Source organism: Carassius auratus, unplaced genomic scaffold (genome assembly GCF_003368295.1).
Source record: "Carassius auratus strain Wakin unplaced genomic scaffold, ASM336829v1 scaf_tig00015039, whole genome shotgun sequence".
NCBI classification, from domain to species: domain Eukaryota; kingdom Metazoa; phylum Chordata; class Actinopteri; order Cypriniformes; family Cyprinidae; genus Carassius; species Carassius auratus.
Window position 1 is genome coordinate 2,452 of NW_020524537.1, and position 19,794 is coordinate 22,245.

General features: G+C 35.0%; 1 protein-coding gene across 1 annotated transcript; it reads right to left on the bottom strand.

Annotated features, from left to right (window-relative positions):
* Nucleotides 1–1,533: 1,533 nt before the first annotated feature.
* Nucleotides 1,534–19,591, bottom strand: LOC113074541 (collagen alpha-1(V) chain-like; the record flags this gene model as incomplete). Its single annotated transcript, XM_026247400.1, has 4 exons — nucleotides 1,534–1,665; nucleotides 13,017–13,179; nucleotides 13,545–13,758; nucleotides 19,393–19,591. Coding segments are annotated over 4 exons (708 nt in total), but the record flags the coding sequence as incomplete, so codon positions are not given.
* Nucleotides 19,592–19,794: the final 203 nt, after the last annotated feature.

The following is a 19,794-nucleotide window of genomic DNA, read 5'->3' on the forward strand; positions in this document are numbered from 1 at the left end:
TCAAGCCCACCATTTGCTCAGCTCCCATAGAGAATCAATTTCAAACATTTGGCCATCTCGATTTTCTCATCTGTTTCACATGCTAAATCTTCCAGTCTTTCATTTAATGCATTTCTTCCTCTCTCTGTAGTGCTCAGAGGATATTGTCATCTGAGTGGACCCAGATGGACGGAGTCTGAATATCAACACTCAGATGACCCCATGAAATCAAGATGGGACTTTTGTGGGTTTTAGTCCATGTCTGCTCATCTATATTTAGGTATACTGATAAATGTTGATATAATACTCATTTTACATACTTAAAATGCATAATTTTTCTAGCAAAAAGATTTGAATATGAATTTAGACAAAATATTTATTGTTTTTATTTTTTTGCATTATTACTTCATATGCAGGATTAGAATTGGAAAAGGTTTTTTACAAATGCAGTCAACTGAGGTTTTACTGGTTTGGAACGACACGAGGGTGAGTCATTAATTACATAATTTTGATTATTGGGTGAACACCCTTTAAGTCTCAATTTTTTTAAATTGAGATTTATACATAATCTGAATAAATACGTTTTACACTGATGTACAGTACGGTTTATTAGGATCGGACAATATCTGGCTGGGACACAACTATTTGAAAATCAGGAATCTGAGGGTGCAAAAAAATCGAAATACTGATCAAATCGCCTTTGAAGTTGTCCAAAGGAATTCTTAGCAATGCATACTACTAATCAAAAAATGAAGTTTTAAAATATTTACGGTAGGGAATGTACTAAATATTTTCATGGAACAAGATCTTTAATTAATATACTAATTATTTTTGACATAAAAGTAAAATCGATAATTTTGACCCATACAATGTTCTTTTTTGGTTATTGCTACAAATAAACCCAGCGACCTAAGACTGCTTTTGTGCTTACGGGGTCACATATGAAATTAGCATTTTATTTAGTAAAAAAAAAAGTATTTTCTTTAAAAAAAATTACGTTATCAATAAAATATGTCATTAATACTGATCCAAGCGCTCTACAGGACGAGACATGCTTCAGCGCCCTCATCTCCTCCCTCTATCACTCTCTCTTTCCTTTCTCTGACTGATGACGTCAAATAATTGCTAAATAATAAAGATAGAAAGAGCCATAAAGAATTTATTACGCCTGAAACACACACACAAGTGTGGGCAAAGTATTATTACTCTGTTTTAATTTGTTTCTCATTCCACAGACTGAATGAAAGCTGAACAGATGTATAAATAGTCAAACAGTGCATGTTTAGATATACTAACTGTATAACTGAATAACACCATTAAAACATATCTGTTACTAAAATGGCTTAATAAGTGCTTGGCTAATGTCATGGTTTTATTTTTGATTTAGGATTTAAAAGTTCTTTGGGTGTGCAAATGCTTGATAAGATGGACTTGACTCTTGATTTCTCAACAGAGCTGATTTTTCGAGAAATGACTCGTCATCCAGTTTTTTTATATGGACTATGCATTCGTTCGTTTTTCAATTGTAAAGGGAATGAATCTAGATGAACTTACAGAGTCATCAGTGTTTGGGTCTTGGTTTTGGTGCTGTTCGGGTGCAGGAACCTCACAGTCAGGGCTGTAGTGCTCACAGTAGTCAAACGCAGCACGGTGGTCCGATACAATCATCAGCTGCTGGATGTCACCCTGGAAACAAAGAAATCAGCTATTAGCTATTATGAAACAAATAAGGAGAATTGACATATCTTCTGTAGTTGATAAAGGCCATGTAAGAGATGAATAAGACAGAGGGCCATCAGAGAGAGGGACATTTCTACTTCCTATAGGACACAGTGAGGGAGGATGCCATATTTCATTTGATGCAAATTAAAATAATGCTGTGAAGGATGGAAGTACAGTAATACAGTCTATTCCAATGCCATGGTTAATAAACAATTATATGTAATGCAGCATACAAGGCTCACATTTATTAAGTAGTGTGATTAATTTTGAATCTACTTAAGTTTGTTTTTTATAAGAGCCAGCTAGAGCTAAGGGTCATGTTTAAAAGAGCTAGGTAATAATAACAACATATAGATCCATATAAAATGTATATTATGCATTATAATTTATTGCATTTTTACCAATAATAAAATTACACATTATTATAATTATATATAATTAATTTATTATATTAGTTCATTTTATTTTTGAAATGAACATTTATACACATTTCAATAGAATATATAAAATATAAATAAATATATAACAAATAAAAAAAGATATCTGATTCTAAAATAAAAATTAATTAACAATATAAATTAATTATATTAATAATAAATTAAATGGAATATTATTAATGAGAATAAGTTACTTTATATGTATATATATATATATATATATATTAATTGATTATAAATCATTTAAATATATATATATATATATATATATATATTTAATAAAAAATATATAATTTTTTTTAATTATTGATATTTAATATAGATAATTAAATATCATTTATTAAATAAATATTATCAATACAATTTCTGCCTTGAGTGTGATGCTAAATGATGAGATCATTCAGACTTTGAGTGAACATATTTCAAAAATCGGAGAAAAAATGAATCCAGTTCTTGCAAAACATGCATCAAAAGATGTTTTAATTCAATGCAGATTCAGCAGGAATGAGGTTCACTATTTAAGTCATAATCATTTTATATAAAGATTTAGTGTGAGTCAGATTACTTCAGTGACTGTAAGTATTTGGAATAATGCAGCCGTCCAAGAATCATTAACAGAAGAAAAATGGAATAAGAACTGTTCATGAATTGCCAACCCCACAAAAGAAATGCAAACTAATGCATGTAAAAACATCTACAATAATCATACACACCGAACGAGCTGAGCCTTCATATGAATCAGGAAGTCAAAACAGCATTATGTCAAATTCATCCAAAACTCAAAACACACATAGGAACAAGAGAGAAACAGCTGGGCTTTCGGCAAAACAGCTGTATCCTTTTTATTCAATAACCATGGTTTTTGGAAAAACAATGAATACAGTATGGAAAAGGTATGAAACACCTGTTGCAATAAGACAGGAAACACACACACACACGGTGAAAGTGGGTCACAGTCTGGGAGGAGAGAGACAACCTCAGTGGACTCCAAAACTGTCCAATCCAATTAGGGCATAATGACCAGACACTGTACACACACACACACACACACACACACACACACACACACACTATGAGACAGAAACATTCCCTTCCCATCTGAAAAGGTAATTTTGTGTTTTACTGACTTCGCAATAAGTGCTCACTGCAAAACAATAATCCACTTGTCCATAATTACTATAATCTGAGAGCATCTCTCTCTCATTCCCACATACACACAAACACAAACACAAACACACAATCCTTTCAGTCATCACCAGTATAATCTGATTCACGAACAAACGCCTCTTTTGTATCAGTCAAAAAAAAAAACACTTCACAAACTGAAAAAAACTAGTCTGGATGACAACAAATAGTTGAAGATAAACATTAACAAAGCTTTATTACTATTATGATAAATGATATCTCAATTAAATACTTAAAAACATTAAAATATTGTAGCATCAGCTACACACACATGCACACTATAAAACATGTAAATAAATAATAAAATACTAAAATATATAAATAAAAAACATGAAATATTGTAGCATCAGCTACACACACACATGCATACTCTAACACATGTAAATAAATAATAAAATAATAAAATATATAAATAAAAAGCATGAAAATATTGTGGCATCATACACTTTCCCATGATACACTTTCTGACACCAGATTTCTAACTGATGTAATCATTTTAGTTTCTTTCGAAGATTAAAAGCTCCACTTGTCATCATGATATGTGTGCGACTACATGAATAAAGCATAATTCAGAAGCTGACGTTGCATCACCATTGCAAAAATAGCATTGTTTTGTTCCATTTGTAAATGTGCAGGAAGCGCCGCACTGATTTATTACACAAGTCAGCCTAATCGGTGATTCTTCCTTGTTATACACGCACAAATACACATTTTTCCCACAGCGATCTGGGAAAAAACTTGTACAAGCAGGCGGAGAAAATGTGGGCAAAAGAAGTGTGAACTCAGGAAGATGAATGTCTGGAACTGACACAAGTTTAGAGTCAAAGATGGAGAGACAAGCACACACACACACACACATTATCTAATGGAGTAGATTTAACTCATCACATGAAAACAGAGAGAGAGACACAGAAGGCTCTCCAGGCTGTGTGGAGATCAGAATCAGCAGAGCACACACAAGAGCCACAGAGAATACTGCGAAACATCCCACTTCTGCAGTCGAGCAAACAGCAGAACACAGAGCTCTGCAGAACAGAAACATAACTTACAGAACTCTGCTGCACGAGCACATGCTTCAAGTTTTGATTTAAGCAAAACATGTTTAACAAGGAAGCATTCAATTAATAAAAAATTAAAGACATTTATAATATTAACTCATTTTCTATTTCAAATAAATGCTGTTCTTTTGACCTATCTTTCACAACAATTATATTACTTCAATAGCCAAATAATGTAACATGGGAAATCCAGGAGACTTAGGAGAAATATTTTTTAATAAACAAATGCAAAGTGGAGCATTACATTTTGCACTCTGTGTATAAAAAGTAATAATAATAATCACATTTTAATTTCATAAAATAACTTATTGTTTTAATGAGACAGATGGGCCTGAATTCTAGCCGTGTATTACGGAAGATAAATCTTTTTGATTAAATCATTCATTGTTTGTGATTAGGCATGTACTCTGTATGCAAGTGCATGCAAATGAAATTATTAATGTATGGCAATTACAGAAATGCATGCAAGTTGAATGTATGAAAATAAAATAAAATAATTTTTGATCATATAAGTGCAGCGCTGTTGAGCAGAAGAGACTAGTTTAAGTGTCAGTGTAAGGAGCATCAGCATCTTTCCTGGTTTGATTCGCTGTTTTTGTTCTCTTTGTCACTCATGACATTTTCCTATGTCTTTACTGTAGGAACAATGACTGCAGTCATTTCTCGTTGGCTGTTGCTCTGGATTGTTTGCCAGTGTAAACATGTGTTTGGACTTGACACCAGATTCAGATCCAAAATCCAGAGACTCCTAAAATCCACACACATTTCAAACGTTTCAAACCAGCCCAAAACACACACACACACACACACACACACAGACAAATGTACTGTTCTTAAATATCAACTAAATATAATCACCCAGGACTAATTTTAACACACAGAGACTTATCCGAGGCAAATTACCTGTTGACAAGTAAGCTTTCAATTATCATTTCACCACTATTTCATACCATCAAACACATTCAGATGAGCCCTAACCATCAACTAAAACTTGAGCATACATTAATCAAGTCTTTAAAATGATTCCTTGGACTTTCTGCATCACTCCAGATTTGACCATACAATATTTTTTGTTCGTATAGCGTGTGAGGAGAAGAGCAGCAGAAGCAGAAGAAGAGCGAGAGACACAGAGGTGTACAGAGACAACAGATCTATTCTGGGATTTCTGAGAGAAATTTATCACATTAATGTGGGACAGAGAGAGAATAATAGACATTGCATTGTCAGCAACTTTGAAATACGAGCTTCTTTTTGGCCAGAAGCTCCCCACATCTCTCGCCGGAGTCCGAAGGAACAGTTTCAGCAGCTGCCTGTGGTGACGCACACGGCCAAAACACTGTAAAAGCACACACATGTTTCAAATGGTTCAAAACAACACAACTTTTGCGAAACGACTGTCACATGGCTGTAGTCAACAGAAGGGGGCGACAGATGGGACAGCTGCAAATGAATAAAAATGGAGGAACTATCCCACACTTTTCTGGTAGGGAGCCCAGAGTACAACTCGTTCCCTTCAGCACTCGAAAAACATCTCGATCCCTCGTTCTGTCCTGCCATAATTCATTTAGACACGAATCCAACATGTTCACACACACACACACACACACACACACGTGCTGTACACACACGCACTGGATGAATCTCATGAAAACATCATGTAGTCATATTACAGCCCAAAATCACATGTACATAATTAATTAATTAATTAATAGAATCATTATATTATTTGTCTTACTATATATATATATATATATATATATTTGATTAATATTACAATTATAAAAAACATAAAATGATAAATATATACTATAAACATACAGTATAAATTATAAGGATTATAATGCATAATATTATTAACATTATATACATACATGTTGTTACTATTATTATCATCATTATATAGGTAACTAAAATAAATAATAATAAATAAATAAATAAATAAAATAACTAATAGTAGATAAAAATAAAAAAGATAATAATAATACATATATTTAAAAATATAAATATAAATATATAAATATATAAACATAAATATAAATTAATAAACAATATATAAAGTAATAACATGAATAATATTATAATGATAAATATCTATCTATCTATCTATCTATCCATTCATCCAAAGCTTTCTATATGCATATGTGTTACATTAATCTATATTATATCTATATTACAATAAATGCAGAGGGCTTATCATAAAAAAAAAATGTAGACCCAATCTAAACCATCTTAAATTGGTGTGATTTAAGTTAAATATGACCCAGACATGTTCTTGACAGTTTGTGTTAGATTCACCCACACAAACACACACTATCCGGTCTAGCTGGAGTTTCAAAGCTTCAGGTCTTGTACTTATTAGGTTTGTTTAAAAATGACATCATCGCAGCTGCTTATGACCTCATCAGCCCAAGACACGGGAAATAGGCCACATGTGATCCGCATTAGAACATGGACTCATGCTGTGGGAGAGATTGCAAAGGATTTTAACAGAGCAGTATGAAACGCTCCACAAGAGCGACTGGATATCTGGGCAAACTTGAGACCACAACTGCCGCATGCAGACGCTCACACGTGTGACGGTGTTCACACACACACACACACACACACGCACATCCAGGCAACGTCTGGCCATTCTCAAGAGTAAAAAAAAAACTACCTCAGAAACCAAACCATCCAATGACATAAGCACACACACACACACACATGGTGGCAGCATCTGGAGACCCTTAAGATCAATGCCAAAAGCAACAGGCATGTCTACCACTGCATTTTCCATGCGTTCCTTTTGTCCACCAACCCTGCATCAGCATTCGCTCCTTCATTTCTCCTCTACTCCATCACTCGCCTCCATTTTCACTTCTCCATTTAATTATGATGGAGTCTCTGACCATACAGAAACGTTTTTGGTCTTTTATGTTCAGTTTCTTCAACTGCAGCACTCAATGATGGATTAATCAGACTGTGTTTTCATAACGTTTAATATGGAATGCTGGGAAACTACTGAACCAAAACATCTGTGCAATGTTTCTTGAATGTTCTCCCTCATCCGGGCAGAGAAAGCTTTTTTAACATGTGTATACAAATATTACACATTTATATGTTTGATTTGTCATTTAAGCAACAACAAACAGAATTATAAAACATGTAGGCAAAAATAAATAGTACAAAAGTTTGGCGCCAAAGAGATTTTGAATATTTTTCAAATCCGTTTCTTATTCTCACTAAGGCTGCATTTATTATTTATTTATTCTGATTATTTGCATCAATGTTGAAAATGTATGCTGTTAACGTGTTTGTGGAAACATATTTTAAAATAACAGAATTTCTTTGAAAGAAATCTTTTGCCAACATATAATGTCTTTACAGTTACTTTTGACAGTTCACAGATCAAAACTTAATGCTTCCTTAATGAATAAAAGTATTCATTTATTTTCCTAAAAAAACAACAACCTTAGAACAGTCATGTATACAGGAAAAATAATAACCAATCATATTACAGCCTAACACATTTCAACCAATAAAATCCTGACTCATATTATCAAGTCCCACCCCCTTTATTTTCTACACAATATTATGTTCCACTCAGACACATTTTACAACGCATCACATTATAGTAGTTAAATATCTAGTGACTGCAATTTCATGACTTTATGTCATCTCTCTTGCCTTTAAAAGTGCTGTTCTCCTTTAAAAGTGAAACTCTAAACATCAAGAATTTCTTTCTTTAAATATCTTCCTTCCTCTCTCATTTTCTACTCCAGTCAAGTGAGAGAGAATGATGATACAGATCAAGTGCAATGAGTGACGTGTGAATCATGCTGATTTCAACCACACTTCTGTAGGATTTGTCCCTCAGAGGGAGAATCACCCCCCCCCCCCCCCCCACACACACACACACTTCTGCTGACCTGCACTGTACATGTGCTGTGGAAACCCCCTCAATGATGTCAGTAGACATGAGCCTCAAACTCCTCATCCTGACCAGAACTTTCCACAAAAACATCACCCTTGCCTCTATGTGTGTGAGATATTTATGCACTGTTAAATATGAAGCAAACTTTTCCATCTGATACAAACCTAAAACTGATAACAGTGTGATGCTGCAGGAGATCTGCCTTGCAGTGGAACTCTTCTACATGTGCAAAATCATGGGTAAAAGGGTAGGCCTATAGTTCACCCTAAAATGAAAATTACTCCATGATTTACTAGTTTCTGCAATAGCCCAAAAGAAGTCTAATGAAATGCATCCATCCATCATATATAGTGTCCCACACTGATCCATGGAGTGAATTAGGGCTGTCACGATATTCGATTTTTTTATGTTTCTTTTTTACCCAAAGAGCATTATATTGATACTGATAAACGCAGGGCACAATACTCTGGCTTTCTCTGTCTTCTTTGAAGCTCTTATGAAATAACCATAGAGAAAATACTGTCAAGTTCAACAGTATGATGAATAAATATGTTGCCATTTGTTAACATTAATGTATTAACGAACATGAATGAACAATGAGTAATTCAATGTTCATGTTCATAGTACATTAATGTTTACAAACACAACTTGTGATTTTAACAATGCTTTAGTAAATGCTGAAATTAACATGACCTAAGATTAATAAATGCTGTGGAAATATTGATCATTATTAATTATTTTATTAGAATGACCACAGATGAGGCATTAAGTGCATGGCACTGTGACCAACTTAACATTTTACAGAGTTTAATGTAGCAATGTGGTCGCTCAGTTTTTCAAGATCCGTTTTAATCGTGTAACTGTTCATAGATTTGAACAAAGAAAGAAATAAAGTGTTACTATGCACAGGCCGTATTGATTGCAAATACAAAAATAAGACGAGTAAAGAAAACGCGGGTACTTATTAAAATATATGAACAAGAAAAACCGCTGTTAATAGGTTATAATATTTCCCAGTCTATGACTAGTAAAATAATAACAACTGATGAACACAGTTCTCCTCAGAGTAGCTGCGAGTGCTGCGTCTTCTTCTTGTGTGACAGGTGTCAGAGTTAAGGCACGATACTGCCACCTGGGCACTCAACCAGGTACTGTTACCAAGTATTTACATGTGGTGTCATCATAAGAGAACTGTTCATTTAAAATATTGCGGTTATCACTAATACCGGTATATCCTCATACACTAAATTAACACGATATCGATAATTGTGTATTTGAATATCATGGTTATCGTCAATCGCGACAGCCCTAGAGTGAATAAAGGCCTTCTGAAGCGAATCCATGCGTTTGTATAAGAAAAATATCCATATTTTATAGGGATGCACGATAATATCGGCACAACATCGGTATCGGTATTATTTCACTTGGAGAATATCGGTTTGGTTCATCGGCAGAAATATTCATATCGGCCGATACCGATGATGGTCATTTTAAGCTTTTATCGGCCGATTTGAATATTTCTGCCGATGAACCAAACCGATATTCTCCAAGTGAAATAATTGACCTGTTTTTCAGATGTGAATGTCTGTCTACATTTGTAAAATAATAAATTTATGGTAGAATCAGTACAGAAGAGATACATGGATTTCTCTTTAGTAAAATTAAAGTTTAAATATATCAGGCGAAAAATTTGTATATATATCGATATCGGTATCGGCATCGGCCAAAATTATTTTGAAAATATCGACATATCGAATATCGGCCAAAATCCAATATCGTGCATCCCTAATATTTTACACTTTACGAACAGTAATCTCTAGATTCTGCTAACTGTCTTTAGTCCGTTCACAATATTTCATCACAGTTCACAACAGTGTTTTGGACTATTGAAAAAAAAAAAAACACCTATTCACTGCCATTATAAAGCTTGGAATAGCCAGGATATTTTTTTTAATATAACTCTGACTGCATTTGTCTGAAAGAAGAAAGTCATATACAACTAGGGTTGCTTGAGGGTGAGTAAATCATGGGGTAATTTTCATTTTTGGGTGTACTATCCATTTCAATAAACATTTTGGAGTGCTTATTTCAAGTAATATGAAGTTTACTCATACAAATTAAAATGAAATCATTGAGTTCATCCCAGTGTATTCTGGGACTGTCTTCTATTAAGTACACGCTGTTGATTTAAGCCAGAATGAGACATCTTAGAAGACAGCACCATTTTGCACCCTAAAGAGTGTCTAGACACAAACAAAAAAACATGTCTAGACAGCTCACAGGCTCACAAACATGTTTTAAGAAAAAGCTACAGAAATGTAAGCAAACCTAAATTAACCCAATATTGCTCATGAAATACTGCTTCATGAAAATGACACTCTTTTAGTTTGTTTTCTCTATGATGTCTTTGGTCTCTTCTCTCTGTTTATCTTACAGGTCCATAGTGAAATGTGTCAGCGTTTAAGAGAATTGAATTACATGTGCAGCTTTAGAAATGAAATATGATTTCGCTGTGTGTATACGGCAGGGGTTTGGTTACGGTTCTGTGGTGACTCGGTGTCTCGCTCTGTGGAAAAAAGCACACAGCTCTTTCCATTTTCTCCAAACACTTTAACTTCAAACAGAAAGGTAGACCAAACCTTAAAGACAGATCAGCATTCCATGAACCCTGTGCGTCTGCGGTCAAAACCCTCGGGATCAACACTAGCATTACCTACAGTCCTTCTGAATGACTCACATTCACTCACAGACTCTTCCAATCCCACAACCCTTCAGCTTTTGCTAGCAACACACACCGAGATTGAACAAACAGCAGCAAATTCAATTTTTTGTGTATTTCCGAATGGTACGGCTTCCTGCATACTGCACCAACACGGAAAAAAATGGACTTTCACTCAGAAATGATTTGCAGATTTCACAAATAATTACAAAGAAAAGGCAAGTAACACACACACTTAAACATGAACCTTTAAAGAAGAAAGACTTAATTGTATTTTCTTGTAAAACGTTCTTTGATTTTTTTACAACTTTGAAAAATAAAAATACACTTTTACTGTGTATACACTGTTTATTATCTACTACATTTAAAAATTTGTATGAAAGATAACTCAAAGGAATTGAAATGCTAAAAATGTCACCACATTGAATATTTAATTCAGCAAGGGCCATAAAGACTTTATCTCTGAAATATGAAGCATTATTATTTTGCACTTTTGCCCAATATTGTGCAAAATTATGTTAACTCTTTACCCTCTAATCTAACATCACAAAAAAATATTATTATACAATAATTGCATTCTTTCGCAAAAGTATTGCATTTCCCCCAAAAATTTAGCATTTTCTCATGAAATATTTGCATTCTCTCATAAAAGTACTGCATTTCTCTCTAAAAACGTTGCGTTTCCTTGCTAAATATTTGCATTTTCATGCAAAAGTATTGCATGTCTCTAAAAAAAACGTTTTCTTAAAAAAATATTTGCATTGTCTCTCATAAGTATTGCAATCCCCCCAAGAAACTTAACAATTCTCTCACCAAATGTTTGTTTCTTTCAAAAAGTTTTGCAGATGAGACACATTTTTCCTCCCACCACCTCATATTAATTCGAACACAAAAGCTTTGTGAGCGAACACAAAATGTCTCAGAAAAATGATAACGTTTTGCGAGCAAATGCGAAAGATCTGAAATTGATCATCGCTGTCACAGATAACGTGAGTAGCATGTTAGAGTCTGACCAAATACAAGCACAACCACACTTCACATGCACTGTATGGTTATTTTAAACGTTTATGGTTAACCTGACTATTACACAGACAAGCAAACATGACCGGTCTATAAACCCTTGTGCCACAGGGTAACCCTACAATCTCACATTAGCACTACATAACGACGAGTTGCTAAACAAACACTTCTCCACTGGACACAGTCACAGAGAGGTGCTGAAACACTTCAACACTCGGTGAAGACCACAGACACATGTCCACAAATCTGAAGGCCCACAACACACAGACAACAAGAGTGAAGAAAAACAGCCCGACACAAAGATCTCTCAGTTCTTCCTCTCAGACAGCAACAGCTCGCCTCAGACCGCTGAGACACAACAGTGCAATAAAAGCTTGAGAAGCCTCTAAAGCCCCTTTCACACTGTACGTCCGACCCGGCATATTGCCAGAACATTGCCGGGTCGCCTTCTGTGTGAAAGCAACCACGTCCCGGGATTGATTCCGGCATTGAACCCGGGTCGGGGACCTAGTAACATTGCGGGGTTCGACCCGGGACGAGCGCTGTGTGAACAAAAGCCAGATCTAATTCCGTGTCGAAGTGATGACGCGCGTTATGGCGCGACTCTTTTAACGGATGTTTTGAAGGAAGATCAACATTCGCAATGCAAAAATATGTGAAAAACTGTAATGAAGCACAGATCAGTTAGTTCCTCACTTTCCGCGCTGACGCCGAGATCGTTTGCTTGCTTCAGTGAAAGTATAACGTGCCTAACGTTTTCAACTCGTACATTACACGTCACGCGCTGATGTCACGTGTCGTTACGGGATCTTACGGGTTGTGTGTGAACGCACGCACATATCCCGGTTAATCACTGGCAGTGTGAAATTGCAAAATCTAGCGACCCGGAACAATTGCCGGAACACTTTACCCGTGTATCTGCCGGAATGGCAGTGTGAAAGGGGCTTAAGAAGACGCTTTGAGTAGATGTGATTCCTCCTTACCTCAAACACCTCCTCATCCAGGATACGTGTCCCGAAGACCACAATGCCTTTGGTGTCGATGATGGGGTGAGGGCTTCTGGATAGCGTCCGTGTCACCTTTTTCTTACAGTCAAAAACCAGAGTGATGCTCTGTTTGTGAACGCTGATCGCCACACGGTGCCACCTGACACAAACACACACACGAATGAGGGTCAGTCCATACATGTGTCTATCTATCTATCTATCTATCTATCTATCTATCTATCTATCCAAATTTTCCCTATGCATATGTATTATTTAAGTGTTTCTGCAGTGTTTATGTAGTTAAACAGGGTGTCACACCTGTGTCTTTTCACCTGTGCAGGTGCTGGCTTCACAGCCGTGTAACAGATTAAATATGTCGCACATCAAAGCTAATAATGAAAACCAAACACACTAAATCCTAACCAGGCATGAACTAACCAGCCCTGCAGTTTCCAGTGTCAAGAAAATAGTGACAAAAACACACAATCATTTCATATTTATTACACGGCTTATGGTGCGGCTTACTTTCCGTCCGCCAAGTTGACCCCTCTGAAGAGCGGGTAGTCCTCCGGGCCGGGTTTGCCCAGGTGATCCTCATACAGGAAAACAGGAGAGCGTCCCACCTCCAGACCAAGCTGCTGGATGCCCTGTTCGTTATACACCGACAGCAGGAAGGACTGACTGCCTTTCTTCGGCTTCACCGTCGCCAAGATGGAGAAGTCCTCAGGAAACATGGATGCTAAAGAGGGACAGGGTGTTATTTTTGGAATTCAAAAGGGTTTTGGGGGGTTTCTGGGCGCAAAAGACTAAGGACAGTGTATGACCGTGCATTACATCATGTCTATGAGCAGACAGACGCTGTCAGGTAACAAAGATAAAGTGTTTAACATGGAGAAGAGCAGAATGGAAAACGGTTGGATCTCTGGCACATCTTTGGGAAACTCTTTAACAATGTGTATGTGTGTGTGTGTGTGTGTGTGTGTGTGTGTGTGTGTGTTGATAAGAGTCTTGGATCTACTGGGAGGGAGTAGAGAGAGCAAGAGAGATTGCGAGAGTAATGAGGAGAGCAGCTGTTCCCTAAGAGACATTTTATTACCTTAATTCATCTAGCAGAGAGAGGTGAAGAGAACAAACACAGAGAGAAAACCACAAATACAAACAGAGAGAAAAACATCTGAATATGAACATTCTGTCACTGTTTACTCAACACCATGTCGCTCCAAACTACGACTTTTGTTCTTGTGAGGAACATAAAATGTGATGTTTATCGGCGTCTCAGAGTTGACTCTTTTCCATACAATAAAACTGAATGCTGTCAAGCTCCAAAAAGGCCAGAAAAGCATCATAAAAATATCATAAAATTGCTCCACGTGATTGATTATAGTCATTTTAAAGAAATGTATACTTTTATTCAGCAAAAACTGACATTAAAGGCATTGATAATGCAAATGATTTCTATTTCAAACAAATTCTGTTATTTTAAACATTCTATTCATCAAAAAGAATACTGAAAAAATATAAAAATATAAACCAACACTACTGTTTCCAACATTGATAATAATCAGAAATGCTTCTAGTTTTTTTTAATTGTAGTAATATTTCACACTATTACCGGTTTTTCTGTATTACAGCAAATAAATACAGCTTTTTTGAGCAGAAGAGACTCATTTCAAAAACATAAAACAAGTGTATTTAAGACCATAATTTTATACTGTATTTTATTTGCTTAAAAATGCACACTTTCTGTCACTTCCTATAACCCCTGATTTCATATTTGAATCTAAACCTGACAAAAAAACGAGACTTGAGTGTTTTATGGTGCTTTTTTGAAGCTGGAGAGCCCCTGGATCCTGTCTGGAAAAGAGCAGATTTTAGAATGACATTTTTGGGTGAACTGTCCCTTTAAGACTGTCAAATTTCAAAAACCAAAGAAAGAGAAGGAAAAAATTGAGAACTTAAACAGTCTCTTTCTAAAATGGGAAAAACAGACATGAGTTTTATCGTATGCACACACACAACATGTGCCAAACAGATGCCCACTGCCAGGGCGTCTGGGAAAATCTAGGCTGCTTGGACAGGAAGTGAGTTTTCCAGTCATCCAAAAGACAAAGCATCCATACATCTGTGCAGTAAACACACCTGATGAATGCTGCAGTGTTTAGTGTGTTTATGCCATTGTGTGGATGGAAACACTTTGATAAACTGCACAGGATTCGAGTCGTTACTGGACTTCAGTACCTTCCCAGAATCCCATCTCCATCTCTAACTCCTCCTTTCTCTCCTCTGTTTATGTCTGAAGATATTTTTTCAGTCTTCAGAGGTGATTCTGCTCAAGTCACACCATTACAGACAGTCTACATCTCTAAAAACCTCATAAAACACACGTCTCATAAAAAAACTAATGAGGTTATTTGAGGTCTGATCTGCACAGATTTCTTAAATATCTCCAAAATGTTAATCATCTGAGGCGTCCTCTGAAAACAGAGTTTCATTTCTGCTTTTGCTTACATTAAGAGCTTACTGTGTGTATAAATGTGCAGAAATGAAGAGATGGCACCAGCCACCAGACGATCCTTAAGATATTTAACGGGAGGCGTTTATCTAAAAAACAAGCTGTGCAGAGAAAACCACTGCCACTGAAAACAACCTTAACTCCAGTAACAGTCAATGAGCAAACCGTGAACATTATATTCTGCGTCTAGACATATTTTATTAGTTTCATAATAGACCAGTGATATTTTAGTATTATTTATACACTACTGTAGTTTTTATTAATCGTTTGAACTCGCTTTTATGCTTATATTTTCATTTTAGCTTAATATTAAGTAATTTTGCTATCAATTTAGTAATTTCATGATTTTATTGATCTCTTTAGGTCTTCATAACCAGTGTTGTTATTGTTGACTTAAAAGCTGGCATAAAATAAAATATAAATTTTACATGAAATGTTTAAAATGTTGCCTTGATAACTGACGTTTAAGTTGAAGTACTAAAATCATTAAAACTGAACAAAAAAACTATAAATAAATAATATACGCCATAGAATAAAAATGATTGTTTACACTCAAAATGAGGGAGAAATAGACTTTTCTTCTCGAAAATTGCAATTTTACAGTATATCATGCAATTGAAAGTCATACATTTGCGATTGTGAGCTAACATCTCGCAATTCTGACTGTTTTACACATTTTTATCTTACAATTTCGAAAAAAAAAAAAAAAAAACTGAAAAGGTAAGAGCTATGAGATATAAAGTCGAAACTGTGAGAAATTTTATATTTTATATCTCACACTTTAGAGAAAAAAAAATTGAAATGGAAAGTAAAAATTGTGAGATATGAACTCAGAATTTTGTGAAAAAAAGTCTAAAGTCTAAATTGCGAGATATAAACTTGGATTTGTGAGTATTGTGAGTCTCAATTAACTTTTTCATTTTCTTTTTGGCAGAAATAGGCTTCCACATGTAACAGTCTATAAATAATGTACCATGTAAAACCCTGTGACATGCATGCATACAGTGTGTGTGTGTGTGTGTGTGTGCATGTGTGTGTGTGTAAATAATAAAACTTTACATGACACTTTTATGATTTCATGAGGATTGTTACATGCTCACACAAGTGTCATGTTCACATGCAAGGACCAGCTTTACACACACACACACACACACACACACACACATATGACAACAAGAGATAATCTGTGCTTTTGTCCTGGTTTCCTGTGTTAAACACTGGGCTGAAGGTCAAAGGGGTCATCACTCTGGAGACGAGGTCTGCCCATCACTAGGGCCATATGAAACACAACCAGAGTTCAGAGAGTGTGTGTTATCTACGGTCTCATCTCTCCCTTCTCCTCCAGCCAGAATTAGGTCTTTATGCAGAAACCTAAAGGAATGCAGGAGTCTTCGGACGCTGAGGAATCACATTACTACATCCTGAATCCCTGCACTCTCTACCTGAAGTGATTACAAGATCCTCTTTTACAGATCAAACTAATGGTTAGGTCTATAAGTACAACTGAACAGTTCATTAGTCTTAAGTTACTACACTGAACAAACTGATGCTGTTATTCACTCCAAAATTGGTTGCTCTTGATTTTACAGTACGTGTACTTACATGTACTTACAGTGTATTTATCTAAGAAAGTTCTGGTAATACAGGGTAATTACATGGGGTAAGGTTAGGTTTGGGGTAGTTTCAGGGTTAGTACCTAGTTGTTACATAGTTGTTGTAATTACTATAATAAGTACATAGTATGTACACGAGGAACAGGACTGTAAAATAAAGTGCTAAATTTCACAAATAATTACAAATAAAATAAAATTAAATTAAATAAATAAAATTAAATTTTATTTTATTTTCACATGTATGTATATGTATATATTATGTAAACAAACTTTTATTTTGGATTTGATTAATTTTTATTAATTAATTTGACAGCCCTAATTTACTTAATAAATTAAATTACAACAAAAAGATCAGCACTAAGCATGACATTTTAAAGTAGAAAGACTGAAAAATATAAATATAAATATTATAAATATAATAAACAAATAGATAAAATAAATAAATATATTCTATCCTTACCTTATAAATAATTAAAATGAATAAAATTTTAGATTAAAGCAATTTTATTTATTTTTTAAATAAGAATTAAACATGGAATTTTGAAGTAGAGACTGAAATAGCATTCACTTGTAAACCGAACACCAATATTCTTTCTTTGTCTTATTTACAGCTTATTTTAAAATATTTTTTACAGTGTAGCTTAAACTGGTTTGCTGATCCTTAAAGGGTTAGTTCCAAAGATAAATGGAGGTCTTACGGGTTTGAAACAACAAGAGAGTAAGTTATTAATGACATAATTTTGCTATCTGGGTGAACTAACCCTTTAAACTGGTTTTGGAGATTGGCAAAGAGCTCAATATCCCATTTAAAACCAGCAAATCAGACCATGTTGGGAAACCAGTTAAGGTTCAGCTGTGTTTTATTGCATATTCCTTTTATAGCCAGAGTCTCTGTTTTTCATCATGTCTTTCTAGACGTTTGGCTTTCCACCATGTTTACAAACCATCACCAGAACTCCAGTGACCTATGACCCTCTCTGTTACCCTGGAGACACGACACAAAAGGAAGACAATGGCCTTATGGGTATGAGGAGGAGGAGTGAGACAAGAAGAGGAGGAGGAGTTATGAAATGATGTAGAAAAACAAAAGGAACTTTTTGGCCATGAGAGATTCTAGCCAGCTGCATGTGTGTGTGTGTGTGTGTGTGTGTGTGCATCTGAGTGAAGAGTGTACAGAAACAGATGCATTGTATTTGGAGCGATGGATGATTCATTTCTTCCATATGCTTTCATTCTGCCCGTGTGATTCTCAAGCAGTCAGGCGTGTGTTTATTTAGCTGTACTTAAGGGACAAAATCATCCCCAGAAGTGAGTTCAATCTGACACAACCTCCCTTCTGAGGACAGCTGGGGACATCCTCAAAGCTAAAACGATTCAGAAATGATGTGTTTTTTTAGAATTAAGACAAAAAACAAATATGAATAAGCATAATCAGATGAAACCAAATGCAAACAGAAGTCAATGACAAATCAAATCTACTTTTAATAAATGTGTAAACATTTATACTGAGCTGCATTCATGAGTTTTATTATATAAATATATTCAATTTAAAATAATAATAAAATAAAACAATATATTTTTCCTTATATTTTTCATACATAATCAAATAAAATATAGTTAAAAAAAAAGCTTTAATATTTTTTTATTTTTTTATTTTTTCCTTTCATTTGTTTCAATGTAATTTATTTCATTAATAAAATAAATAGATATTTATCTTTACCTTATAATTAATACAAAATGTAATTACATAAAAATTTTAAACATTCCGCATTGAATAAATATTTCCTTCTCCAGTAAGAAAACTAATGGTTTAGTGCATAAGATTTTGGGGTTATCTTAAAAGGCAGTATGTTTTCCTATATGCATATGCTATATATGTTTAAAATGGCCTTTGCTCCAGTAACATGCTTATGAAGCTTAAAAATAGTGTCTATGTAGGCAGCATACTTGAGTCTGCAACACAGTCAGTGTGATCTGAAGTAAGAGACTCTTACTTCAGTTTGATTTAGTCTCATCTAGTTTAGTCTCATTATGCTGGTATTGCATCTCTCTCCCCGTCTGCATCATCTCTCCCTCCTTCCATCAAATTCTTGAAATTTTCTGAGTTCCTTTCAAAAGGACAGTCTAGGGCACCATGACTCTGTGGCAAGTCAGAGAGCAACATGGACAGCAAGGCCCAAGTATCCACGTACTAGAGATATGGGTTCATGCATGCTCACGTGTGTGTGTGTGTGTGTTTTGTACTCACAGGGGTAGAGTTGTTTAGTTGGAGTGCTAAGCTGTGCATCTTTTGTGACTCTGTAGGCGACATCAGGCCCTTTCGATGACTTCCGGTGTGTGCAGAAGCCTGTAGTTTTCGATACACCCTCCGGCAAACTGTGAAAATCTAAAATCTTTAGGAGATCGGCTGGCTCAGCTGCAGAGAGAGAGACAGAGAGAGAAGCAAAATGAGTTCACAGCTAATTCAGATTACATATACAAGCCTACAATAACCTCTCAGAAACTGTAACACAGTTATTCAACTTTCACACTTTAGCACAGTCTATTATATTATATTATATTATATTATATTATATTATATTATATTATATTAACAAATAAAATTTTTTACAATTCCCTAGGTTTTACAATTTTTTATTTTATATATTAA